Here is a 27,322-nt window from a genome sequence, read left to right as displayed (position 1 = left end):
CCTGCGTTACTAGTTTCGGAGATAAACGCACTCAGAGATTTTGAACACTCAAGCACCGATTAGATCGCCATTTAGGCTTTGGTTACGAAGATTAACGGATTTAAATATTTTTAACGTTTTGAACCCTTTTTGGTCAAAATCTCCAAAGGCGTTATTTATGAAAATTATCGCAATTAATGGGAAGTGGACGGAATGGACAGTAGAAAAAACTCTTTCGATGAAATCAATCTTTATTTTTGATCAACTGAGCTTCCTCATTTCTCCTCTTTTTTTGTGTTACAATAACAATAGCTCCATACAAACTGCAATTGTAAATGCTGACACGTTCCATCTGATCGGTTTACATCTCTCTATACTGTTTTGTTTACATTAAGGCTGTTGTGGCTAGGGTTAACAAACGAGCGTGATCTTAATAGTTGTTTGGTGTATTTCGCGCCAGCACTAGCGAAAACGTATTTTTTGTTGAGGTTATGTCCTTTTCCTCTATCTCTCTCTCTTTTTCTCTCTTATATCTTTGGTTTCAACATCAGCCTCTTGAAAGAAATTTGAATTTGACTAGAGTTTGTTATGGTTTTCTATAGCTGGATTCGGACTCGAAGATGCGATTTTTGTCGTATTTTAAAATTTCATAAGATTTTCGAATTGTAGGAAGAAACTCTACTCGACTATAAAACAGAAAATTAAAATTAAGACATCATCTGCTCTCATCTCTCTAATGCATTGCTTTAAATGACAGGTTGCAATTTATATATAGATCAATCATTCGTTCACTTTCATTTGGACAATTTGTATTTGTAACACGTATGTGTGTACGCATTTTGTGTATGAGCGTGAACTACATCTAAAGCTATACAGATAATAGTATCGTAACGAAACAAGTATGTATGGGGATAAACAAAAACTCAACGAATGCGCGTGTGTGAGAGAAACAATAACATCGAAAAGGGTGAATTCTTAGGATGAGGGGGCGGGGTGGGGATTTGTGCGAGATGCTCGCCGCCCACTATCTCGTATCACACTCAACTGCTTGATTTGCCTCGTCCGAAATCAGTAGTTTGCGACGGGATTTTCAGCTTCTCGATAGCCGCGTCGGCCAGCTTCTTGTACTTGCCGATCAACTCGGGCAGATCGTACGCGATGGCAATGTCCAGCTTGTTGATCGGGCAACCGCGGAAGTACGTGCACGTCTCAGACAACTTTTGGAACTCGTACAATGGGTTCAGGTGGAAGAAGTCACGGTATACGTCCGGATCCGGCAGGTCGTAGCGAGAGATGTTGGTCAACGTGGAGAGACCCTCGTAGATGTGGTACTGCTGCGGGTTGCCGATGATCTGCTCGGAAATGTGCTTCTTGTTCGTGAACAGCGTCTTGTGGTTATAGTAGGTCGTCAAATAGCAGTCGACCATCTTGGCGTGGTTACGGACACGTACCTTTAGGTTGCAAAATAATTGGAATTGAGCTTAGAATAGGATTTGAGCTTTGGTTAAGCTTGATTCGGGAACTTACAGCAAAGCGACGTGCACTGGCAATCTTGTTTTCGATTCTCTTGTCGATGGCCTGACCCAGGTCGAGCAGCAAGGAACGTTCCTGAGCCTGCAGTAGACGCACTGGTGCTCCGGTTTCGAAAGGATTGGACCACAGAGAGACGGTGTACATCACTGGTGGCTGAGCAGAGGACATCAATGGCGAAATGTTCCAGATCAGGGCGCCCTGGACGCGGAGCAGCTCTTCCGGTTTCACTTGGTCGGCCTTGTTGAGTAGGATGCGGGTCTACAAGAGTACGGATGCATTGAAAAAAAAATCTTGTTCGGATCATTACTGAATATAGATTCTCACCTGATATTCTCTTCCCTTGAGCTGGTCCAAAATGGCTTCCGTTTCTGGTCCGACATCGAGCTTGGATGGATCGTACACCAGGAAGATAATGTCAGCACGATCGATGAACCACTGGCAGGCATCGTTGAAGGGGAAGTACTGAGAGACCTGCTTGCGTACCTCTAGAATGCCGGGAATCTCGACAATGTTGACCTGCCAAGACAACGTAAATTAGATGGTAACGAAATTAGAACCACGCTTTCAAAAGCATTCACAAGTGGTTTTCAAGCCAACAAGTGTTTTCCCATTAAACCCGGTGCGATTCTATATCGGTGCATACATTCAAATTTTACATTAAATGAGGGGTGCCCCAACAGATTCCCAAATGACCCCTTCAGGTTATTCTAATAACCATTAATGGCTACCGGATGCTATCCGTCTCTAAATTGGGATATTTTATATATGGATAGCTATAAGTAGTTCCGTTTGATAGATTCAGCAACCCCTCTCTCAAATTCATTTCTCGCATGCGGGCAGCTCAAAAATAGATGCTCTTGTGCGGTAAAGCTATTTTGGTTCATCTGATTTTCGGTTGGTCTTCTTTCTTGCGCGTCTGCGGCGCGCTGTAAATGTAGCTGACCGCCACCACGATGGCGGTCCAAATGTCAGCGTGTTTGCCCACCATATGTACGCAACAACAACAGCTGCTGCTGGCATGTTACTACAATGTGGGATTGCGAAACGCAATCTAACATTTTCAGTAGCATTATGAATGCCTTTATGTTTTATGTAATATGCATTTAAGTTGAGTCGTTTTTGATGACGAACGACATTCGGCTTTTAAACTGACAGCTACGGCCAGTCAAAACCGTTTAAACAAAACGTTATAGTAGGATGTTTTTATAATTCAACTCATGACTCACTGTGGCGTTTCGCCTATTCCTATGCTCGTTGATAAACAATGTAGGAATTTACGTTTTGGCATCCTTACAAACAAAGGTCAACCCTGTGAACTGGTTGACTATTGTTGTTGATCTATACGCGACTTACCCGTTCGAGCAGCTTGTTGGGCAGCTTGTGTCCTCGCAGGCGATCTAGCAAACCTTGACCGAACTTCTGCAGTCCGGAGAAGGTCCAATCGGCAGCGAGCTGAGTTCCGTCCAGCACTTCCGGTTCATCACCGTGCATGAGAATGTTGAAGTAGGCTGGCGATGGTTCGGCACCTGCAAAGAAACCAACCAAATTAGCTTCCGATTTAAAGCCGTTTTAAGTTTCACCTCTACTTACCGGTCCTAACCGAATTGGGAGTGTACTCATTGTGGGTAAGATAATTGAGAATAGTAGACTTTCCACCGCTCCACGGTCCCATGAAAAGGATCAGTGGCTTGGAGAAGATTTCGGGATCGCCAAAGTGACGATTACTGAGATCACGGTACTTGTAGAGGTTTTCCAGCGGTTTGATGGCGGTGTCGTAGATTTTCTTCAGATCACGAAGGATAACGCCCGCGACCTTCTGGAGGGCCTCCTCCTTTTGGGCGGACTGGTCGTTAATGTGCAGCAATTCGTAAACGTGCGAAGTATCTCTAAGGTTCGTTGGGATTTCGTACTCCTAGTGAGACACGAAGAACACACACAAACAATTGAGGAAGGAAGTGAAACGGTTATTCGACATTATTGAAAAGAGCGTGCTTATGAAAAAGATAGAGAATGATTTTCATTACCAGTAGCAGATCTTCCTCCGGAAGCGGTTCGGATTCTTCGGTACTTTCTTCTGCAGCAGCCTCCACGGCTTCTTCGGAATCTGGTGTGGCTTCCTCAGAAACTGGCGTGGCTTCTTCGGATGTGACTTCTACCTTTTGTGCCACTTCTTCGCTGGCTTCCTCTTCAGTCACAACCGGTTCCGGAACAACCTCGGCTTCCTCTGCGGATTCTTCTGTTGCAGCTTCCTCAATCACTGCAGCTTCCTCTGTGCTTTCAGCGACGACCTCCTCAACTGGTTCAGTTTCCTCAACAGAGACAACATTCTCCTCAGAGGTTTGTTCTTCTACTGGTTCGGCAGTTTCTTCCGAAGTTTCGACGCTGACTTCTTCTACGATTTCTTCGCTAGCAACAGCTGGCTCCTCTACAGCTTCGTTGCTTGCTTCTTCAGTTTTTTCAGCGGCTTCCGAACTTGCTTCAGCTTCTGTTTCTACTTCAGCCGATGGTTGTTCCTCTTCCTGAAATTAAACATCAACTCACGATGTAGAACATCCGTTTTCTCAATCAACTCCAAAAATGGTGAAAGGACAACGCAGTTAGTGATTTTGGCCTCCCTTCCCCGCCAAAACGTTCGGTGTGATGTTATTCACAGGTCCAGGTAGGGTAGTGCGGTTGAGGTTTTGGTTCAGGAATTGGGGTTCGGTGCTCTACCTCTTCCTCAGCGCTAGCCGCCATTTCGTCGTCTTCGTCTTCGTCGACTTCTTCCGCTTCTTCGCTCACTTCTGCCGCATATTTAGCTTCCTCATCGTCATCATCACTCTTATCTTCGTCATCTTCATCCTCATCCCCCTCCGTCTCTTCATCTTGTTCGTCTTGTTCAACTTCCTGTACAATCAGTTACAGTTTTCAACACAATCCAAATATTTGAATTTGTGTCGAAAACTATACCTGGTCATCTTCTTCCTCTTCGTCTTCGTCTTCATCCGCTTCCGCGCTCACTTCAGTCTCTTCCTGCTCATCTTCGTCATCCTCAGTTTCATCTTCTTCTTCGTCTTCGTCATCACCTCCCTCATCATCATCTTCCTCCTACATACAATGAAGCTATGGTTAAGCAGTTTTCCAACACATTTCGTAACGAATTCTGTTGGAAAACGCTACCTGTTCTGTGCTTAACGCATGTTCTTCATCATCATCATCTTCATCGTCATCTGCTTCTACGCCATCGTCGTCGTCAGCATCTTCCTCATCCCCATTAACATTTTCATCGTCGTCTTCGTCATCATCATCTTCCTATGCAACAATACACTGACTGTACAGTTCACCAATTAAAAATGTCTCAATTCTTTCACCACTTTTGTGATTGAATTGAGATAATTTTATTGAAGAACTGTACCTGTTCAGCACTCCCTATTTGTACTTCATCATCCTCCTCTTCATCGTCTTCTTCTACTTCATCGCCATCTTCAGTCTCATCTTCCTCTTCATCTTCCTAAGTAACGAAATAAAGTCTAAAAGTTTCCCAACACAATCCACCAACTACGTTAATCGAATTGCTGGATTACTGCTGGAAATCTCTACCTGGTCATTGTCATCGTCGTCCTCTTCGTCGTAGACATTTTGGTCCGTATCGTCATCATCGTCTTCTTCCTCTTCCTACACAATAAACAAAGACTGAAACCTCCTGACCTCATCAACAAATGTACCATCACAAGTGCGGTGGTAAAACTTTGCGATGTTTTACCTCTTCAGTACTCAATACCGCATCGTCTCCTTCCGCGTCATTGTCCTCAGTATCTTCTTCGTCATCAGTCTCGTCTTCGTCTTCTTCTTCTTCCTGTGAAACGTACCACAATCATGCAACAATGTCTAGTTCAGTGTGCTGTGTGCTCTCTCACACTTAGCTAGACCTTTTCTTCGCCTGCCTACCTTATCTTCCTCATTTTCCTGATCAGTTGCCTCAGCACTGATTTCCTCTTCCGTGTCTTCCCCATCATCAGCATCAGAATCTTCGTCGGCCTCCTTTTCAGCAGCTTCTTCGCTCAGAGTAGCATCCTCCTGACTTTCTGTTACCTCGTCGTCGTCGTCGTCGTCTTCTTCAGCATCTTCGGTTGCCTCATCGCTAGCATCTGCATCAGTGTCGTCTTCGTCCTGAGTTCAACACAATAGCTTCGTCAGTCACAGAATTAGAACAGAGAAAGCAGCGCTTCATGTTCATACACAGTCCCAAATCACGAAGCCTTGATGCAGCGGTTTGTGATTGGTGATTGAATGATAACAGCGTACACAGACGGTTTTGGCGGGGTTGTGGAGTAGGCGGGAAAGGTCAGAGATGGTGAACGCGAAACAAGAGAAAGTTCATATGCGGTGGAAGTAAAAGAATTATGATTGGTGGCTTGGATCCGGTACTGGTCCGGGATTGAAACCTAGAATAGCAGTGACTGAAAATGTGATACAGACAAGAACACTAATGAAGGGCTTAAGAACGATTGAGAACATAAACAAGAGATAGCCAGGAGCAGTGAAAGGTTCGACGATCAGCGGTTAAAGCGGTGTGCACCCGTTACCGATGGTGGATAAATATGGTTACCTCAGCATCGGCACTGGTAGCATCTTCTTTGTCTTCATCGTCGGCACCTTCATCATCATCATCATCGTCCTCGGCTTCAGCTTCCTGTTCCTGACTCTCGGTTACAGCTTCATCGGTTTGTGCTTCTTCATCTTCCTCCTCCTCGTCTTCCGCTGCTGCTACTTCATCATCATCTTCTTCTTCTTCTTCAGAAGCAGTCACTTCTTCAGTTTCCTCTACCTCTTCGTCTCCTTCTGCATTTTCCTCGCTACCCTCGATGGGTTGCTCGGTGGAATTGTCGAAAAGTGCTTCCTGCACCTCTTCCGATGCGGTCAGCTGTTCGGGTTCGGGAACATCTTGCTCAATACTGGTCTCCTCGGCGGCAGTGTTGTCTTCCTCCTCTTGGCTAGTGACATCTATTGGTGTTTCAGAACTACTCGGTTCCTCCGTAGTCACATCCTCCGTGGTCGCATCCTCCTTACTCACGGTATCTGTTTCTTTTAAATAGTTAGATTAGAAGTGTACATAATTGTTAAAAGTAATTTTCACTACCTCCTGCCCTGAGTTCATGCAGTGCTTTTTCAATGTATGGCCGACATTCGTACTCCGTTGGAGTTTCTGCACTAACCTGGAGGTCTAGTTAAGAATTGAAAGGGAAAAGTTAGCGGAAATTGTCGTAAAGAAATTCGATATTTCCAATCGAAATCAGTGAGCACGAAATTTGTGTTGCATCGACAATCGGTCCGTTTATTTTTAGAGCTGCCACTGGTTGTCTGTGTAAGAGCGCTTTCTGCTTAGCATGGAATGGCATTGTGCCAAACAGTAATCGGTTTCCCGGTGCGGTGGAGATCGATGAAGGCGAAATGCAAAGAACATAGCTCAGTCGCCGATGCGTCACTTTATAACGCTGCAATGTACGTCATACGTCTCGATAAATTTATCTTTGAGGTAAATATACATCGATTATAGGGTAAACGCACCAATAGTCGAGGTACGTTAGAGCCACTATAGGAACACATTGCACTAACATACCTCCACTCTTGGTGCGTTTACCCTATTGCAATCGAGAAAGGCAAATCTAAAGAAATGTGAATTTCGTGTGACGATTGATACAAGAAATTGATTTATCAGGGTAAATGTTCCTATAGTTTCGGTACGTTTGAAGCGTTAGATTCTTAAGGGTCACCCACATTAGATCCGTTTGCGTTGCGTTGACGTTAATTTGACAGTTAGACAGTAGATTTAGCTGTCATTTTGCCGCAACGCGTCCATTCCGGATCTAATGTGCGTGGGCCTTTACAGTTGTGTAAGGAGTCTGTACAACTATTGGCACCTAATGCTTCTAACGTACCGCATCTATAGGAGCGTTTACCCTATCCAAACTGCCTACGTTATAAAGTAAAACATTACTTCTATTTAGATCTAGAATTAAAGAGCAACAGCTTTTGTAAAACTCTCGATGATTTGTATGTAGAATTAATAAAGGAAACGGCAGTGAATTCTTGGATGAATTATTAAAAATTCGAAGTGAATATTAGGATAAATTCCAAGAATGTTTTGGAATGTTCTACAGGTAATTTCTGGAATGATATACAGAAATTTTCAAGGAACCAGACTCATATTAATTTTAGAGGATATCTGAAAAGAATTTTGTGTATGGATATGATTCTCATATTAATTTTAGAGGTTATCTGAAAAGAATTCTGTGTATGGATATGATTCTAACAGAAATTCTTGACGACATTCCAAAGAAATCCTGTATAGAGTTCTGAGCGAATGCAGACAAATTTTGAAGATTTCAAACACAGAAGCACATTCAAGATCCTGAAAAATGTCTGCTGTCTAATTAATGACCAGACCATAAACAAATCGGGGAAAACCGGCAAATTCCTAATCGGGATTTGCTGGTCACCATTGTATAACAGAGTTTAGAAATAGAGTAGTTATTAGTACAGAATTCTGACCTACTGGGGATAGGATCGCGTTGATTGTAATAGTATCCAATGCCATCGCGTGGTTCTGTTTCCGGATATCGTGGTTAGTCTATGTCTTGCTCGTGGTGCTGCATCATTGTGTGGGTCTGATGTTTGCAGTAAAAAAATGAACAAAAATAGTCGATTTTTCATGGGTTTACCCTGGTTTACCTTCACCCGCACTGACAAAACCGAGGGGGGCGACACATCGAAATCTCAATTTTTGATTCTTAAAAAATCTCACAGCAGTGAATCAATCTTCGGAAAATCGTCTTTCATTTCTCGCATCTTCTCGCATAAACTTGCATCGCCCATCATCTTTTTGCAGGAAATCTTCAGAATCATCATCATGAATCTTCTTTCTATCTACTTAGTGTGCGCGCAGCTAGCCACACAAAACACAATCTTTCCTGCATCGTAGATGGAGTCACCCCCCTCGGACGAAACTACCCATGCAGCATCAATCATAGTAACTCATGAGTCAGCAGACAAAATTTAACAGCTCTATCAGTCGAACTCTAACCGTGATGGCAAAATCAGTGAAGCAACTCCGTTCAGAAGTGTGCGCGTTCAAAGAACGACACCCCGCCGCGTCGAAAACGGACATCGTGCGGCACTTTATGGACGCCGGATACGCCCGTTACGGCATCTACAACATCTTGGCACTATTAGACAACAATCAGAGCATCGAAAGAAAACCCGGTTCCGGACGGCCGACGAGCCTGAGCGACAAGAAGCTCCAAAGGATGTTGAAGAGGAAGACCGAGGGAAAAGTGGCTACATCGCTGCGTGCGCTTGGCCGGGAGGTCGATGCAACCGGCCAAACAGTGAAAAAGTACCTGGCAAACATGAACATACATGTCAGGAAGCGGAAGTCACGTCCACTGGTTTCGGAGCTGCAGGCAATGATGCAGCGGCAGCGGCTGAATAAGATGGTCAACTCGTTTTTCCCGGCGAATCGCGACGTGGCGGTGGTGTTGGACTACGAGACCTATCTCACCCTGGATGGCAACGACTGACAGGGCACTTCGTATTTTGCTTCCCCCACGAAGGAAGTGAGCTCCGATGTGAAGTTCATTTCACACACCAAGTTCCCCAAGAAGGTGCTGCTGTGGCTGACAATCAGCGAGAAGGGAATGTCAAAGCCGCTCTTCTTTCGCTCCGGACTGGCCGTGAACGGGGAAATTTATAGTACGAAATGCCTGCCGGAAGTTGCGTTGTTCATCACGAAATACCGTAAGGGCGAAGACGCGGTGTTCTGGCCGGATCTGGCGTCGGCCCACTTCTCGAAGCGATCGTTGGAGGAGATGGAGCGGCTGAATATCGATGTGATACCCAAGTCGACGAACCCGCCCAACGTCCCCCAGCTGCGTCCCATCGAGAATTTCTGGGCCAACCTGAAGCGTAAGATCTACTCCAACAGTTTTGTCGCGAAAACTGAGGAGGAATCGATTAATAAAACGAAGAAAGAACTCAAAAAAATGCCTACACGCATGTTTTCGTCCGCCACGGCGAATGTTCCGGTTAACTGCCGGAAGGCCGCTTGCAAGGGCGTAGAAGTTTATTGCACGTAAGCTTAAATAATTACCTTCCATGGAAAATTTATCAAAAGAAATTATCTGCTTTAGCTTTTTTTATCACCATCCGAAAATAGTCCATTTTTTTTAATGCAAACGTTATTGTCGTGTGGTTCAGTCGTGTCCTAATATGTAGTTGTATGCTTGGTGTTTGTCAAATCCTATAGAAAATTCCGGAAGCCTTCAAGAAGGACAGTAGAGCCGTCTTTGTATTTGATTCGTTACAGAGAGCAGTCTGTATTGTTGGTAATCGTGGCAGTAAGTGCTCAACTGACACATGTGCTGTACACGTTCCGCAGAGGATGTGGAAACTTGCACGCTAATCCTCCCCAATAATAAGGCCATTTTGACTCAAGCCTAATTTTTCAAAATGGCGTATTTGATATATTTCAATAATCATAGCACGAAAACGGCTCATCCAATCGAAATGACGTCTGAGACAAAGTTACAACTACACGGCACAAAAGTTTGCATATTTGATAAGCTTTGAAATAAACATATGTTTAAAAAATATTTTTTTTTTGATTTTGATGTTTCAAACAGTTGTTTTTTTTTATTTTTGATTAAAATTTGTATTTTTATTAGTATTTTTTTTTTACAAAAACGCAATCCAGTTTCGTACAAGTTGTTGAAATTTGGAAAGGGAAAAATAAAATCGATTTGTCAGTTGGCGTGGAACTGCTCTACATCCATCCATTTGTCAGTTTTCCCCTAGGGGCATCCCACTCTAAACTTTAGCTCCCATACTCATTAAGTATTGTTAAATCTCTCTTAAGTATTTTTAAGTATTTTCAAATATTTTTATCTTGACGTTATTTTGATCATAGTAAGTCTTGGCTATAACATCGGTTTCTAGTGCAATTGTTTTTCATGTCGATGTCAAACATTACGCGTGAATTTTGCAAAAATGTCTACCGAAGAGTTACTGATTCATACTGATTGGATAAAATAGGTATTTTGAGGATTTGAATATAATTTAATTGACTACTGCTACTACTCATTTTATATTAAATATTTTATTTGCAGACATCATTCAGCGGGGCTTTGGTGAATTTCCTGTAAAGATGAAAAAGCTGCTGGATGTACTATCATTTTCAGGTAGCCTAACCATAGCACTCTTGAAGTCTGAATCTATATCACAATTGGAAAAATCTTATCTTTCTTTATTAAAGAGACTTTCATTATTCATTATTAAAGAGACTGGTTCATCTCTGCTACAATTGGAAGAAGACATGAGGACGATGACAGAGTCAATTCGGAAAGGGCACGATGTCAATTATGCAGACCTATATGGGGACTTCAGTGAAACCCCGAGAACTTCCACCTGTTTACCCAATTGTTTGAGTAATCGGCCCTCGGTCCACTAACATTAGGTTTAAGAAAACTCTGTTAATCTAAAATTGAACTTCGGCTTTTTTGAAGCTTATGCAAATGAGCTTTGACAAATAAAAAACACAAATATATATTAAATAAACCATGACTTTGGTTTACATTTGGCTCACTGTCATCTTTCACATGTTTGCCTAATACTGAATTTGATCAATGGATTCAAATTAGTCACTTATCTATTTCTATTTCCCAAGTAACATTGAAAATTTTATGGAGGTTTTAAAGCATGCTACAAGTCTAAACCATGGTCTAGATAACCCCTATAAAACCGAAATTGTTACTTGGGATTTATGTATTACCTATCTACCCCTATTTTGATCGAAACAAATTTTCAATAAAAATAATAAGGACAAATCTATTTCGATCCAAATAGGGAATAGGAGTGACTATCATAATGAAACTTGTTCAGAAAAGTGTGTTTGCTCAAATACTATCTCAAATATAGCTACTTAAATAAGAGAGACGGGTACTTTAGGTTGAGACTCGGTGCAGCTGGAAAGCAGATTTTTTTTTAAATTTTCTCTTATGTCAGAAAAAAGACACATTCTCATAAACGGAAACTCATAATTGACCTTTCCTCTGAAGTTGTAAATCTCTTTTTTTGTTTGATTTATTCACTAAATACTTTAACGCTCGCAATGCACAAAATCCAACCTGAGACATAAAATCCCTGACATTGAGTAAACAAACATCAGTAATTTGTCTAGCAACCAGGAAAGCAATCTAGTACCAAGGTTGCAAAGACTCATTTCAGCTAAAATAATGTTTTTCGGAATAATAAAACCAAAAGATGGTATGATGGCATGTTTTACTTGTAACTTACAAGAAGACGTTACAAAGTATGCGTTGGAAACATAAAACCTGTAGATTTTGCTTTCTATGAGTCACAATCAGCGATTTGCTGATCGCTGAGTGAGTGAGTGAGTGAGTGAGTGAGTTTGTGAAAAATCGCTGATTGTGACACTCATGAAGTGAAATAAACAGGTTTAATATGTCAAACACATTCTTTGCAACCTCTTCTTGTATCCTACCAATTCAAAATTTGATCATGGCATCTAATTATTTCATAATTTAGAAAAACATTGTTTAAGCTGAAATGAGTATTTGCAACCTTGTCTAGTACTAGGTATTTCTTAAGTATTTTTAAGTATTTATAGGTATCTAAGATATCAGCTAGAAATTTATAAGTACATCGTTAGAAATACAAAGTTTAGAGTGGGATGCCCCTAGGTTTTCCCCTTAATTCTTCTCAGGATGGAGCTTCCGGTCATGGTGGCATTTTGTCTATCCAGCTTTCCATGCTCGGTAATGGCGGCCTATTTGTATGAATAAATGTATCCTTCACTGTGCTTTTTGACACTATCTGGATGTTCGGCTTTTGACCACTCCCTTTCCCTCTCCCAGGAACAGAAGCAAATGGAACAACCTACGCCCTCTAGTTAGTGTCATAAGGCACAGTGAAGGATACATTTATTCATACAAACAGGCCGAGCATGGAAAGCTGGACAGCCACTATATTTTAGCGACTATAATTCTGCCCCTATGTGCTCCAAACGATATCCTTGGTATCGGATGTAGGGATCTCCAGGCAGACTCTCTTCCTAAAGCCATAAGTCTGTCCGCCAGCTTGTTTCCTCTGATTCCACAGTGACTTGGAACCCACACAAAGGTTGTCGGTCGGCAGTCGCGCCATCCTGATTGCTTTCACGGATGGTTGGTGGATTTTGGGTGCTTCGAAAGATATCAACACACTAGCTGAATCGGAAACAATGGTTTTAAGAGCGTTCTATGTCAACCAATGCATGAATTTGTAAAGTTGTTGAATATTACATCCAAACTGCTGCAACCAGGTCAATCCATCGGTTGTGTAATATAAAGTTGTACGATGTACATCGATTTTGCGAACAAAATTACATTCATTGATGTAATATTGTATCTGCTTTTTGCTATTACATCATTATTTCATACATCAGCTTGAATTACATTGATCGATATTACATTTTTTTTATGTGTATGGCAAGCATAATGATACTCTACATCGCATGAAACAATCATGTGAATTCCTGCGATAAATAGCGCACACGTTATTAACGCTCGATTTGGCGTAAATTTACACGATATTTTATGTACATTTAAGCGCAATATCGCAATACATTGTATACAAGCTTGTAAGCAATTTCGTTGTTTATGCCAACTATTGCTCAAAATTAAACGAGTGGAAATTTTACGCGACAGATAAAGTGCATGAAAGTTTCAAAAAGTGGCTGAGTAATAAGCCCCGTGATGAAACAGTTGGAGAAAAAAACGTTTTTTTTTTCGTGGTCCCTGTGTTCGATACTCAGTTCGGTTCCTTTCTTTCACGCATCCATACACACCCATTTTTTATTGCCGTAAACCAGCAAAATTGTGCTGGATTTTGCCGAGCTGGAAATCCAGCAATCCTTCCAGCAAAATATTATTACTGAACGACCAGCAAAACATCTTGCAGCTCATTTGACAGCTCATTGCTGCAAAACCAGGAATATTTCACTGGTTTGTTCAGCAAAACTGCATAATAAATATTTTACTGAATCATCAGTAATTTAATTTGTTTTTCTATAGATTGTGTCAAATTAAGAGTTAAATATTTAATCTAGGTACCTATGTGTATAGTTCGTTTATTAGGTAAATCCTATGTTTATCACAATTGCTTGCAATAATCCATGTGTTTTTTTCACATTGCAATAACACATTTCAAAGATTCAGAAGCACTTCTCGCAAGCATTTTAACTGAAATCAAAGTAATGAACCTAGTTAAATTCACGTAGTGATAATGTTAATGCACTTCCCAACAAACAATTCAAAGTCACAAATAAGCATACACATTGAATAAATGCTGTATAACAGTGTACAATGCTGAATAAAAGAGGATGTCGAATTATGTGCTGAAAAAAGTTCATTTAGATCGATAGATGCGCCTTTTTTCCGCCGTTTGCTCTGATATTATTAATTTCCTTATTAAAAGCTTTATAAACGTTAACTGTCTTCCTTATTCAGAACCAGAAGTTTGATCTAATAATAAACTGAATAAGTGTAATTTGACATACATTGTCACTTTAATTCGACTGTTTTCAATTGATTGAATAAAATGCTTTATTAAACGTCTTATAAATGTTTTCTTGCTCCATTTTTAGATTTTATTGCATTGCTTTACAATATTGCTGTATAAAGGTGAAAAAAATCAGCAAAATAGCTCTTATACCACCCAAAAAACAATTCAAAGTCACAAATAAGAATATATATTGAATAAATGTTGTATAACAGGGTACAATGCTGAATAAAAAGAATTATATGCTGAAAAAGCTCATTGTTCCACTGTTTGCTCTGATCTGATTAATTTACTTATTAAAAGCTGTAAAAGTGTTAAATGTCTTCCCAATTCAACGCCAGAAGTTCGATCTAATAACAAGCTGAATAAGTGTAATTTGACTGTTTTCAATTGATTTAATAACATCCTTTATTAGATGTCTAATAAATGTTCTCCAGCTCCTTTATTAGATTTCACTGCATTACTTTACAATATTGCTGAATAATGGTGAATACAGTCAGCATAATAGCTCTTATACCACTATGCGTCCATGTTGTAATCACATGATTTGTAAATGCTTTATAAACGACGTATTAGATTCATTATTCGACAACATTGATTCAGTCTAACAACAAGGGGAAACCAGTAGAGTAGTGGTTACCGTTTCCGCTTTCCAATTAGAAGGTCGTGAGTTCAATCCCAAGCTCAACCCTTTTTTTATTTGTGTAGAACATAATTAATTTAAATAGTAATCATCGATCACATGACTCACGATAATGAATGCATTGGTCTAGTTTAAAATATAATCGAGCATCCTTTGTTTCTACTTGGAGATGTGAAGAGGCAACATTGGTCTCATTTAAAACAACGATGAATGAATTAATCATTCCCACAGGGCCTTGAAGGAGCTAGAGTTGCGATCGGGAGTGCTGATAGGTATTTACTTTCATGCAAGCTTTTATAGATTATTGAGTTGCCCATATGATGAATTCTAGGATAGCTCAGATGACAAGGCAAGCGGCTGGTCATCGGAAGGTACATGGTTCGAATCCCATACAACGACATATATAAGTATAAGAGCCACGTCAGAAATAATGAAATACAATACACTTAAGAAACACACCCACCCTTCCCATGTCCCCGTCCCTCTTATTTTCGGGTTAATTTTCCCACAGTTGAATAATCGTTTAATTAAATGTATAATTAATGTCTAATTAAACGTTACTTCACATGAGAATCAAGCGTATACAGAGCATCACTGTTTTAAGGAAGCAGTGATGTCTAATAAACGCTGAATAATCAAAAATTTTATCGCATAAACTCTGTTACAACTCATATAAGTCGAATAAAAGCTTCTCGACATACCTTATACAATACCAGTAGTTCAATGTTGTGGTTGAATAAATTCTCCAGATTTGTGTGAACAAAGCCTGAACAGAAGTTATTATTAAAAATAGTACAAGTACTATTAAGCATGCAGTTGAATAAAATGGCCAACAAGTCGTTTCTTTAATAAACGATTGTTTGTTGGGTTACTTACTGGTTTGTAGTGAATTTCACAAACATGAGCAATATAATACTGTTAAAAAATAACTTCTTAATTTAAAAAAAATGCCGCGGGAATGTGAAACATAAAAATGATCCCATATTTGACAGATCATGCATATTACTGAGCTTCCAGCAAAAATGTTTAGATTACTGGTTGGTCAGGAAAAACTACTTTTGCTGGAAGCAGATCAGCAATCCATTTTGCTGGAACTCGATTCAGATTTTTGGTGTGTACACATCCATTTTTTTTTTTGCTGGAATCCAGCAATATTTTGCTGGATTTTGCCGAGCTGGAAGTTCAGCAATCCATCCAGCAAAATACTGTTTGCTGGACGACCAGCTATTAGGCCCAAAGTCAAACTGACAGCACTTTGCTGTAAAACCAGAAATGTATACTGATTATCCAGCATAGCGTAATGCCAATCATTTTGCTGGAAGAACAGTAATTCTCAATTGTTTAAATTGTTTATAACATTCTTGATAGAATTTTTTTTTTCTGAAAAACACTTTAGTACACTGGCTTACAGTAATATAATCGTACAAAACTTTATTTTCTCATATGAAGAGACAATTTTTGAACAAACCATAAAAAAGCTGTGCTTATTTTGAGAACATTCCATTGGCCATTCAATAGTTTTATTCAGATGAAAAGGTGATAAATAAAGAGAAAATAACCTTTTACGCTAAGTTAACTTAAAGTTAAAAATACTTGCTCCATGATTAAAATAATTAATTAATTTAGCTTTATTTAGGAGGCTTTCAGCCTTAGGCTGGTTCGCCTCCAATGATTAAAATACCATTCATGTAATTAATGGGATGATTCAAAATTCGTACACTTCTTGACTCGAAAAATAAATAAAAAACTGCATAGAAGTGAACGATGGCCCCGGTCGACTTCGACGTTTCAAACAGATTGCTGTAAAATCCAGTATTTTTTATGCATTGCTGGTTGTTCAGCAAGAAATGTTTTTGCTGGAAACAGTTCAGCAATTATTTTTTCTGGAACTCGTTTCAGATTTTTGGTGTGTATAGTCGCTATATTCATAGTCTGGTGGACAGAATCTCGGGAACCAATTGAGCTGTCAAATAGCGGAAACAATCGAGCAAATCACGACCAACAACAGAAAAGAGCACATCAGCTGAAAAGAGCACACACTGAACCAATTTGACATATTCCTGTTATGTGGAAATCTAATAAATTTGCGCTATTAGATAATCCATTGGAAATGATATGATTGAAAATGTGTCAGGTAAATTCTATATGAATATCTGATACATTTACAATGCTGATAATTTGGTAGCTTTTATGTGATCGTCATACGATAAATGAAAATCAGTCAAATTATAATAATTAACTGAAATGGATTTGAAACCCATAAGCATAAGCTTTACGTTTCACCACAATATAATATATGTGTCATAAATCAATCGAAGTAAAGTTTATGTGAAAATCACATGAAATTTACTTCTTCTTTTGACACATATATTTAATCGATTTCTAAAAATAAATCGAAAAATAAACATCAGGCACTGGGAGCTTTCACAGTTGTGCCTTTTTTTTTATTGTAGCTGATTTGGGATTCGATCAAGAACTGTTGAGGTGTGATGCTTTCGGTTTCTGCGCTCGATTCCACTGGGCCACGGCTGACTTCAAGATTGAGCTCGTTCAATTAGCATGAAGTAAGAACAGCTCTCCCGACATGGAATGTAGTGCAACTTTATGCTCGTTTTGCTAGAGTGAAGATAAATAGCACTGACAAGTTTATGTTCCGTTTCGGTGGTGTCGTTTGTTCAAATCTTTTTTAATGCGCCTGTGTGCAATAAAACAACGACTAAATTATATGAGTTGATGGAACTGGTTCATGAAGTTCGAGTACTAGGGCTGGAATCTGAATAAGCTGTGTAGAAGGCTTACAATTAGAATCACAGCAAAGTAAATATTGCAGTAGAATCATTTTTTTTTCAATCTCAATACATTCTTTTCCGGAACCCCTTATCTTATGAAACAATAACAAACAAAGATTATTCAATACAGTATCATTGTTGTTAGCAATATTTACAATATCAACAATATCAACTAATCATTTTAATGAGTGTACGATAACATCGTTGAAAATTGTTTCAATAATTTATGAAGAGCAATCATGTAAGATGTATTTTATTTTGAGCGATATTCATCCCAGAAAAACATGCCAAAACAAATGTTTGCTGTTGGATTTCTTAAAAGGCAAATCTATATGACTATATAATGATTGGGATAAATCTGTTTACAATCTTTAAACCTCAAAAATCAAAGGAAGCTATTCCAATGAGATATGAGATATACATGTTTTCCTATACTGCAAAGTTAAATGACAGTCCAATAGTTTCTACATGTCTGTTTACACGCGACATATCAACAAACGTCAAAAATCGTTAAAAGCAACTTCAATAAAATATACTTGATTATCTTATAAGATATATCTTTTAGTGAGCAATATTCATCATGAAAACAGGTATATTGTACTGAATTTTCTAATGATGCAAACTTATATGATTTTCCATTACTTTCTAGATGTCTGTTCCCACATATATCAACATGACATATCAACAATTTTTCACCATGAAATATATCAGACAATATTCATATACTTTTTACCTATCGCTAACCACGTTCGAAGCAAAGTATTATCAAGTACAAAGTATGTGAAATTACGATAGAAATCATTCCATTTCGCAGTCATAGTTTTAAAGTGATAATACAATGGAATCTATCAATCATCACATAGAATGAATAAATCTGCTGACATTGCTATGTTATAAGATGGATCCAGTAAACGGTACATGTCGATTTGTTTCAGTGCATCAGCTGTTGCGAACAAAACTTCGGAAACCCTTTTCTCGTGACTCAAGCCTCGCCTACGCAAACTAACAGCATCTTTGGGTTGGGGAAACTTCCCCTATCCGATGATGCTGGTAATTTGCGTTCGATTGGCGAGGAAAGAATAATCAAAGTTTTGTTTATAAAAGTTGGTAGTACGTTTTGAAATGTTGGTCTACAATATATTGAACTGGTTCCGTTTTTTGATAGATCGAAATTCTATCCGCCAGACTATAAATATAGCGACTATACTACTAGAGAACACCGAATAAAAGATTAAAGGGTGATACGGTCAAAATTTGGTCAATATCAACTTGACGTATTTCTTTCAATTTTGCATTTAAAAAACCTGAACACCCCTCATTTTGAAGGTGTGTGTGTGTAGAATGTTGCTCCTATTTTGATTTTGGAATTCACTCTTCAGTTGTCAAAATGCCGTCCAAGCAAGAAGAGCAGCGTATCAAAATTTTGCTCGCGCATCGCGAAAATCCGAGCTACTCGCACGCAAAGTTGGCAAAATCGCTAAAAGTTGCCAAATCAACCGTTACAAATGTAATTAAAGTGTTTGGGGAACGTTTGTCGACAGCCAGGAAGTCTGGATCGGGGGGAAATCGAAAACCGGAAGCCGCTGAGACGACAAAGAGAGTTGCCGGTAGTTTCAAGCGAAACCCTAACCTCTCTCTCCGAGATGCCGCAAATAAGCTGGGTGTATCGTCTACAACCGTGCATCGAGCCAAAAAACGAGCCGGACTATCGACTTACAAGAAGGTAGTGACTCCAAATCGCGATGATAAACAAAATACGACGGCCAAAGCGCGATCCCGGAGGCTGTACACGACGATGCTGACGAAGTTTGACTGCGTGGTAATGGACGACGAAACCTACGTCAAAGCCGACTACAAGCAGCTTCCGGGACAGGAGTTTTATACGGCAAAAGGAAGGGGAAAGGTGGCAGATGTTTTCAAGCACATGAAACTGTCAAAGTTCGCAAAGAAATATCTGGTTTGGCAAGCCATCTGTACCTGTGGCTTGAAAAGAATAAACGTCTGCTGCCTTTCCTGAAGAAACACGGTTGTTCCGTACTGTTTTGGCCGGATTTGGCATCTTGCCATTACGGTAAAAAGGCCATGGAGTGGTACGCCGCCAACAACGTGCAGGTGGTTCCCAAGGACAAGAACCCTCCCAACACGCCAGAGCTCCGCCCAATTGAGAAATACTGGGCTATTGTCAAGCGGAACCTAAAGAAGACCAAAACAACTGCTAAGGGCGAGCAGCAGTTCAAGGCAAACTGGCTTTCTGCGGCGAAGAAGGTGGACAAGGTGGCTGTACAAAATCTGATGGCAAGGGTCAAGCGTAAGGCCCGGCAATTCGGATTTGGAAAAGCGGAAGCCTAACTGAATATTTTTCCTGAATTTTATACTAATTGAACTTGAAAAAGAAATTTGATTAAATTTTTTAAATAAACGATTTCACCGATTTACACGCGTTTTCCCTTGACCAAATTTTGACCGTATCACCCTTTAGGAACCACGTAGATGCAAATTTCTACCTATCTCATGTTTTCCTTGTTTCAAGATCATCCTCGGTGGTGTTTTCCGTCGATCTTGTTTTCCTTGCTGAGCACCAATGCTACCGACGTCAGGGAGGCAGCTCCCACACCTGAACCCTACCTATCGATCCATCAACTCATGAACCGGGGACCAACGGCTTTACTTCCCTTCCGCTCCACAGTGCTTAAACGGTTCCAAATTGGGTCCTGCTTAGCCTCCCAAAATTTGAACTACTTTAGTAAGAAACTGACTTGGCGCAAACCAAGTTTATATGGGAATTACTATGGGAAAACTTATGTTTTCGTTCATATCTATCTAACAATTCACCACATCACTATGCTTTCAAAAATGATAGCAGTGATTGTAGGAAATTTTTTCAGCTACTACTTTGGTGAAAATCACTTTTCAATCAAAAGTAAGGAACAAAAGTTATTAATTATTCAAGTCACTGATGTCTTATGATTATGCTCATTCAACTGTTCAGCAGGCAACATTGGTGTTTCTGGTGCGAAGAATAGAGCACACATATCATGGCTACTATGTCACACTGCAGAATACAGTGTTGCCCACAGAACAGCTGCTTGATCATGCCATGATCATTAATAACAATTTAATTTGACATTTGGCTGAAAAACAACATTCCGCAAAGTTGTAGCTTAGAAAATTTCCCGTAAGAATAGTTATAGAAATTTTCGAAAAAGCAATATGGAAAATGGGTAGAAGACAATGAACAAAAAGTTTGGTTTTCCCATTGTAATTTCCATATAAACTTCGAATGGTTTGTGCCAAATCAGTTTCTTACCAAATTAGTTTAAATTTTGGGGGGCTAATCAGGACTTGATTTGAAACCGTTTGAGCACAGTGAAGCGAACATTTCAAAATTAGCATCAGTCTAGTGATTTAAGATGGGATTGAACCCAGGACTGCTGGGGAGAGAGTTAATCACGCTTATCACTACACCACCGGTGCCGCTCTTTACCAACCTTAAAAACTACAATAATTTCCGAAATCCATCAGAGTGGTCCAGAAATACCCTGATCCCTGATCTGATCTTAAAGTTGTGTTAGCTTCCAAGATTTCTTAGGCTCCGGAAGTTTCTAGAATATTCGAAATTAATGATTTCTAGAAATTGTATTTAAACAAATTCTCAGAGCTACTGTGGTTTTCTGGTATGCCCAACATTGAAGCATTGCCTTGAATTGCACAACCTGCTCTTCCGAAAAATCCGTAAAAATTACCAAGTTATGAAGCTGACCCTGGGACTCGCTAGAAGTCGGAGATTTAGCCGGTGCCGCCGGTATTTACTGAGGCATAAAAATTCTGATCACGCCTTGAAGTAGAGGCATTGGTCCCCGGTCCATGAGTTGATGGGTCCAAGTGTGGAAGCTGCCTCTCTGGCGTCGGTAGCATTGGTACTCAGTACGGAAAACAAGATCGACGGAAAACAAATCAAGGAAAACAAAAGCCCAAAATTGTTTCGAAAACACTTGTAGATGTGGTATAAGAATTACTTTGAGATTTTGATATGAATGTAGAATGAATAGAAGTTCCAGATCAACATTAAAAGTGGTCATGGATATATACACTCATAATAAAAGACGTGCCAATGTTAGTTGCTGTATCCAAATGAAATGTAAATTCGTTTTTGATACAAAATAATTATGTTGGGGATATGGATGTGCCTAAATGCCCCTAATTTGGGCCCATACATAAATTCAAAAATCGACTAAATTTTCAATAGCGACCAAAAATATCCATTAGTACCGTCCCAATGACGCATTCATCTAGATAAAATCAGTGGCGTTTTCTTAATCTCAATCTACCTGTGCATCAACTCTCAAAACATAAACAATTATCAAAATATTGCTTGCAATGGATAGATATCGAGTTAACTAGAAGATTAAGTGTATTTTTCAACCGATTCGAGTATGAATATGACATTAAATCTGGTTTTGAAAATTGGTGCACAGGTAAAAAGTGAGGTTACGGGACGCTACTGGATAAAATTGATAAATAGCAGATTTTTAACGATGGGCCCAATCTTAGATCCATAGGCCAACATTAGAGTCATTTCCCCTAATAAGTTAATTTGTCAAGAAGAAATATCCTGTGAGGATTTCCCTTTCACAGCAAATATTTTGTTAACATTTGCAGAGCTGCATGATGATGGTCTGGTCAAAAATAAACCTTCATCTATTTGGCTAGGATCCCAAGTTGTATAACAGTTTTGCAAAACCGAGACTAGCGCCGCCTAATACGATTATGTCTAACGATATTTTTCACCACATTGTGATTTTTGTTTAACTGAACAAGCTTATACTGAATCCACGAAGAACGTGCATTTTGTTTCGTAAAACTTTGAAAAATCTAACAGGCGCGTCAACAGCTTATATGGAATACTCACTCACACGCACATTGTTACGCCCTTTGGCGAAAACCCCTCCGTCAACGAAGACACACCCAGCGTTCATCGAGAGGATTGCTGAAACGTCAAGCGAGAATAAATTGAGAACACTTGAAGAGCAAAATTTGTCATTACAAACCATTGTTATTAATTGAACTACTATTCCTTCTTAGTAACCTTAAAAGTTAGTAAATTAGTTAATACCTAAATAGCCTAAAATTCTCCAAACAAAGTGGCTACATGGTAAGCAAATGATATTGCACATTAGAATTGTGAAACTAATTGCAACAACATTTCAGATTGTAAACATTAATTTCGCATGGTTTGCGCACAATTGAATTACGCTAAAGGATTTTATTAAAGTAAGGTAATACATTAATTTATTGAACAATTTAAATAATGTAACCACTAAATTAAAAGATTAATTAAACAGATATTGTAAAGATTCGACACATACCGGATAGCTTCAGCGGATCTGAAGTAAACACTAAACGTAAGTTAACCTAAAATAACTACGCTGAACATTATGTAAACTTTGATTGTTACTCTTTAGGGAAATTATAACTCTCTCGAACAAATTACTTCATGGACTGTTAAATATCCGGAAAGACTGACTGATTTGTTACCAGTAACGGTAACAAATTATAATTTCCGTTTAAGCTGTCCGGCGCAATGTCATCGAGTCAGGGAGCAGTCGGAGGACAAAGGGCTCCGAATGATGATCACCAGTTGTGGGCAGACACTGGCTGTGGAGAATGTCACAAGTTGGAATACACACGTATGGTACAGTGTGATGAATGTGACATGTGGTACCACTACGAGTGCGTGAATGTAACTGATGGTATCGAACATGTGGATTGGAGTTGTAAGAACTGTGGTGGTGAAAACCATGACGACTCACAGGAACAAGTGGAGCAGCAAGTATTGCAACAGCAGCAGCAACAATTGCAGCAGCAGCACCGACAATTGCAGCAGCCACAAGGTGATCAACATCGTCAGCAGGTTACTCACTCCACACCCGTAAAGTCACAAACTCAGGATGATGTTTTCAAGATGAACCGTGATCTCGTAGAGCAGTTAAAGACGATGCAACGGATTCTAACAGTCGAAAGAAGCCAACATAAACGTCAGGTACAGCAAATGCAGCAACAAACTGATCATCAATTTTCGCAACAACCAGTGAAGCCTGTGCACTCCAAAGCGCCTGGATATACCGGTGCTGTGAAAAAGCCTGTAAAGGTGCCACAGGCAACTGAGGTCAAATCAAATGTGGACAACAAAAGTCAGTCGTCAAAGTACTCAAAGCGGTCGGCGAAGCTACGTGAACACCAGTTGAAAGCATTGGAGGCCAAGCAGCTATTAGAACGGAAGCAGTTGGTAGAGCGGTTAGAACTGGAACAGGCGCTACTGGAGGAGAGTGCGAGTGAAGCGGAAGACGAAGACACCGGTTCAGACACTATAGCGAAAATAAAAGAATGGCTAAAGAAGACGGATGAAATGGGCAGGGAATCTCTCGCACCTACAGTTTTGGATGAATCACCTTTACCTAACCATCAATCACCAAATCAACCAGAAATGTCACTAACCAGATCGCATCTGGCAGCGCGTCAGACCGTGAAAGATTTACCCAGGTTTGGAGGAGATCCTGAAGACTGGCCTCGGTTTATAGCAGCTTATGAGCGAACTACTAGAATGTGCGCATTCCGGAACGATGAACTGCTAGATAGATTGGAAAGAAGCCTGTACGATCGAGCGCTTTCTGCAGTGAAAAGCCTACTTCTTCATCCTGAGAATGTATCAACGATTATTTCCCGCCTCAAAACACTATTTGGAAACCCTGAGGTAATCGTTGAAACAATGATCAAACGTATCCGCATGATGCCAGCTCCGAAGGCAGATAAGATGGAGAGCATTATTGACTTTGGCGTCGCAGTGCAAAATTTATGCGCAACAATTGAAGCATGTCGGATGGAAGAATGTCTCTATAATGTTGCACTGCTGCATGAACTAACTGACCTGCTCCCACCCTCCATTAAAATGAATTGGGCACTACATCGCCAATCGAAGCAAGCTGTTACTTTGAAAGATTTCAGTGAATGGATCGGAAATCTTGTAGATGCATTTAGCAAAGTTACTGTACCTATCGTGGTTTACCGGTGTCAAAAGCAGGAAAAACGCCGCAATAAGGAGGAAGCATTTCTTCACACCCACACTGAAGCAACGCCAAACAGCGAAGGAAAATGTTGCCTTGCTTGCGGAGGAAGATGTACAACGATTACTGACTGCAGCGCGTTCCTGGAAATGAATACGCAAGCTCGATGGACGCTAATCAAGGACAATAAAATATGCCGAAAGTGCCTCAAGAAACATTTCAGTACGTGCGAAGTGAATCAACCTTGTAACGAAGACGGGTGTACATTCCTTCACCACCCACTGCTGCATGACAAATTTCGACACCGACCCAGTCGAAACATATCGAGCCCTAACACCTCTTCCAGTTACCAAGGAGTACGCGCAGTGAACACAAATCAACATTGCAATACCCACCACTGTTGCCTTGGCACCGTATTGCTAAAGTACGTTGAAGTTATCATATACAGTCGACAAAGAGCTGTTAAGACTTATGCGTTTATAGATGAGGGATCTACGTGCTCCCTGATGGAACATAGTCTTTGGGAAGAACTGGACGTTGCTGGTGAGCCATATCCACTTTGCATCAGTTGGACAGGTGGTCAAAATAGGTACGAAAATGACTCTGTAAGGTGTGCAATCGAAATATCTGCAGCACAAGGACACCCACCGGAGAGAAACCGCATGACAAACATCCATACGGTAAAAAGTTTGCAATTACCAGCGCAGTCCATCGTGATGGATGATTTGTGTCAACATTACCACCACCTGGTCGGTCTCCCTATGGATTCTTATAAAAACGTTAGACCACGTATTCTCATCGGAATGGACAATGTTCATTTAGCGCGTCTGGTTGACTGCAAGGAAGGAGGAGACGACCAACCGGTCGCGGCTAAAACTCCGCTAGGATGGCTGATTTATGGACCATGTTCTATTGGAGAACGTATGGAAGGACGAATTGAGCATAATTTCCACATTTGTGAATGCGAAGCTCTACACTTTGCTGTAAAGGACTACTTCTCGTTTGACAGTATTGGTATACAAGCTCCTAGTCGACCATTATTGTCGAAGGCAGACGAACGAGCATTGGATATACTACAAAGCAACACCAAGTTGAAGGGATACAGATACGAGACAAGTCTGTTATGGAAGTTCGATGATGTACAGCTGCCAGATAGTCAACCGATGGCACTAAAACGTTTTCAATGTTTGGAGAAACGAATGCTGCGAGAACCGGAACTAGCGATAGCCATGCAGGCGAAAATACGGGACTACGTGGAGAAAGGTTATATTCGCGAGCTAACGGAAGAAGAGCTGAAGGCCTCTCAGTTGCGAGTGTGGTATCTTCCCATTTTTCCAGTAGTGAACGTCAACAAACCAGGAAAGCTTCGCATTGTTTGGGATGCAGCTGCAATGGCACGAGGAACTTCGCTGAATTCCTTCTTATTGAAAGGTCCTGATCAAGTCGCATCGTTGGTTGCTGTACTACAACGTTTCCGTGAATTCCTTGTTGCGATAGCCGCAGACATACGAGAAATGTTTCTGCAAGTTTTGATGAATGCAATTGACCAGCATTGCCAAAGATTCTTTTGGCATAATGGGCTACCCGGATCCAGCCTGTCTGTCTACGTTGTACAAGTAATGACATTTGGTGCAACCTGCTCTCCTAGCTGTGCGCAATTCGTTAAGAACACTAACGCACAACGATTTGAAAGTCAATATCCCAGGGCAGTAGAAGTCATCGTGAAAGATCATTACGTGGATGATCTTTTGAGCAGCGTGGAGACAGAAGCTGAGGCGTTAGAACTTATTCGACAAATTCAATTCATCCATGGACAAGCAGGGTTTGACATACGTGGATGGTTATCCAATTCAAGACATGTGTCAGAGTTGCTTAAAGAACAGCCTAATTCTGATAAAAATCTCAATATCGATTCTGAATTGGCAACTGAAAAGGTCCTAGGAATGTGGTGGAATACTGCTGCAGATGTGTTCACGTTTCGCCTATCAGTTAAGCACGAGCAAGAGCTACTGGAAGGGAGTAGAGTACCAACTAAAAGAGAAATTTTAAGGACACTTATGACCATATTTGATCCATTAGGTCTGCTGGGGAATCTTCTTATGTTCCTTAAAGTTCTCCTCCAAGAAATATGGCGAAGCGGAACAGAGTGGGACGAGCCAATCGGGGAAGCACAATTCATCAAATGGCGAATTTGGCTTAAGGAACTACCCAAGGTGGAAGATGTGTCCATTCCAAGGTGCTATCGCATCAAAACATCCAACAATGTGGAAACGAATAAGATCCAATTGCATATTTTTGTTGATGCTAGTATCGAGGGATATGCAGCAGTAGCTTATCTACGGTTCGAAGAGAATGGCGTAATTGAATGCTCCCTAGTAACTGCGAAGACGCGTGTTGCACCCCTAAAATTTGTTTCGATTCCCCGACTTGAGCTCCAAGCAGCTGTCGTTGGAGCTCGATTGGCGAAAAGTATAGCTGAAAACCACCGGCTAAAAATCCAGGAGCGTTATTTTTGGACCGATTCCAGAGACGTCCTATACTGGTTAGCATCGGATCATCGACGATTTAGTCAATTTGTTGGATTTAGAGTGGGCGAAATATTGGAGACAACCGAAATTGCGGAGTGGAATTGGATACCTTCACGTAAAAATGTGGCAGACGACGGAACTAAATGGCAACGAGCCCCCGATCTCACACCATCTGGACGCTGGTTTCGTGGACCG

The 27,322-nt window shown here is 40.4% G+C and overlaps 2 protein-coding genes across 10 annotated transcripts in view; both read right to left on the bottom strand.

Annotated features, from left to right (window-relative positions):
* Positions 1-220: 220 nt before the first annotated feature.
* Positions 221-27,322, bottom strand: part of LOC135700422 (sarcalumenin) — a 46,453-nt gene continuing 19,351 nt past the window's right edge. For 4 of the 9 annotated variants that reach the window (XM_065220926.1, XM_065220944.1, XM_065220954.1 and 1 more), the window contains 11 exons: positions 6,632-6,715; positions 6,101-6,576; positions 5,440-5,661; positions 4,462-4,581; positions 4,225-4,398; positions 3,537-4,031; positions 3,103-3,424; positions 2,866-3,038; positions 1,837-2,028; positions 1,507-1,770; positions 221-1,430 (listed from right to left, as the gene is read on the bottom strand). In XM_065220926.1, the coding sequence (XP_065076998.1) occupies positions 1,020-1,430; positions 1,507-1,770; positions 1,837-2,028; positions 2,866-3,038; positions 3,103-3,424; positions 3,537-4,031; positions 4,225-4,398; positions 4,462-4,581; positions 5,440-5,661; positions 6,101-6,576; positions 6,632-6,715 (2,933 nt within the window). In that variant the 3' untranslated portion in view covers positions 221-1,019. The remainder of the gene's footprint in view (positions 1,431-1,506; positions 1,771-1,836; positions 2,029-2,865; positions 3,039-3,102; positions 3,425-3,536; positions 4,032-4,224; positions 4,399-4,461; positions 4,582-5,439; positions 5,662-6,100; positions 6,577-6,631; positions 6,716-27,322) is intronic. The other 5 variants (XM_065220961.1, XM_065220966.1, XM_065220970.1 and 2 more) reach the window with 5 other exon arrangements.
* LOC135700227 (uncharacterized) lies at positions 4,790-5,362 on the bottom strand (the record flags this gene model as incomplete). Its single annotated transcript, XM_065220674.1, has 3 exons — positions 4,790-5,002; positions 5,092-5,166; positions 5,255-5,362. Coding segments are annotated over 3 exons (327 nt in total), but the record flags the coding sequence as incomplete, so codon positions are not given.

This window comes from Ochlerotatus camptorhynchus, unplaced genomic scaffold (assembly GCF_037179485.1).
Source record: "Ochlerotatus camptorhynchus isolate MF236.1 unplaced genomic scaffold, CSIRO-AGI_Acam_v1.1 ptg000011l, whole genome shotgun sequence".
Lineage (NCBI taxonomy): Eukaryota > Metazoa > Arthropoda > Insecta > Diptera > Culicidae > Ochlerotatus > Ochlerotatus camptorhynchus.
Note: the sequence above shows the minus strand (reverse complement) of the source record. Positions and strands in the feature narration are given on the sequence as shown.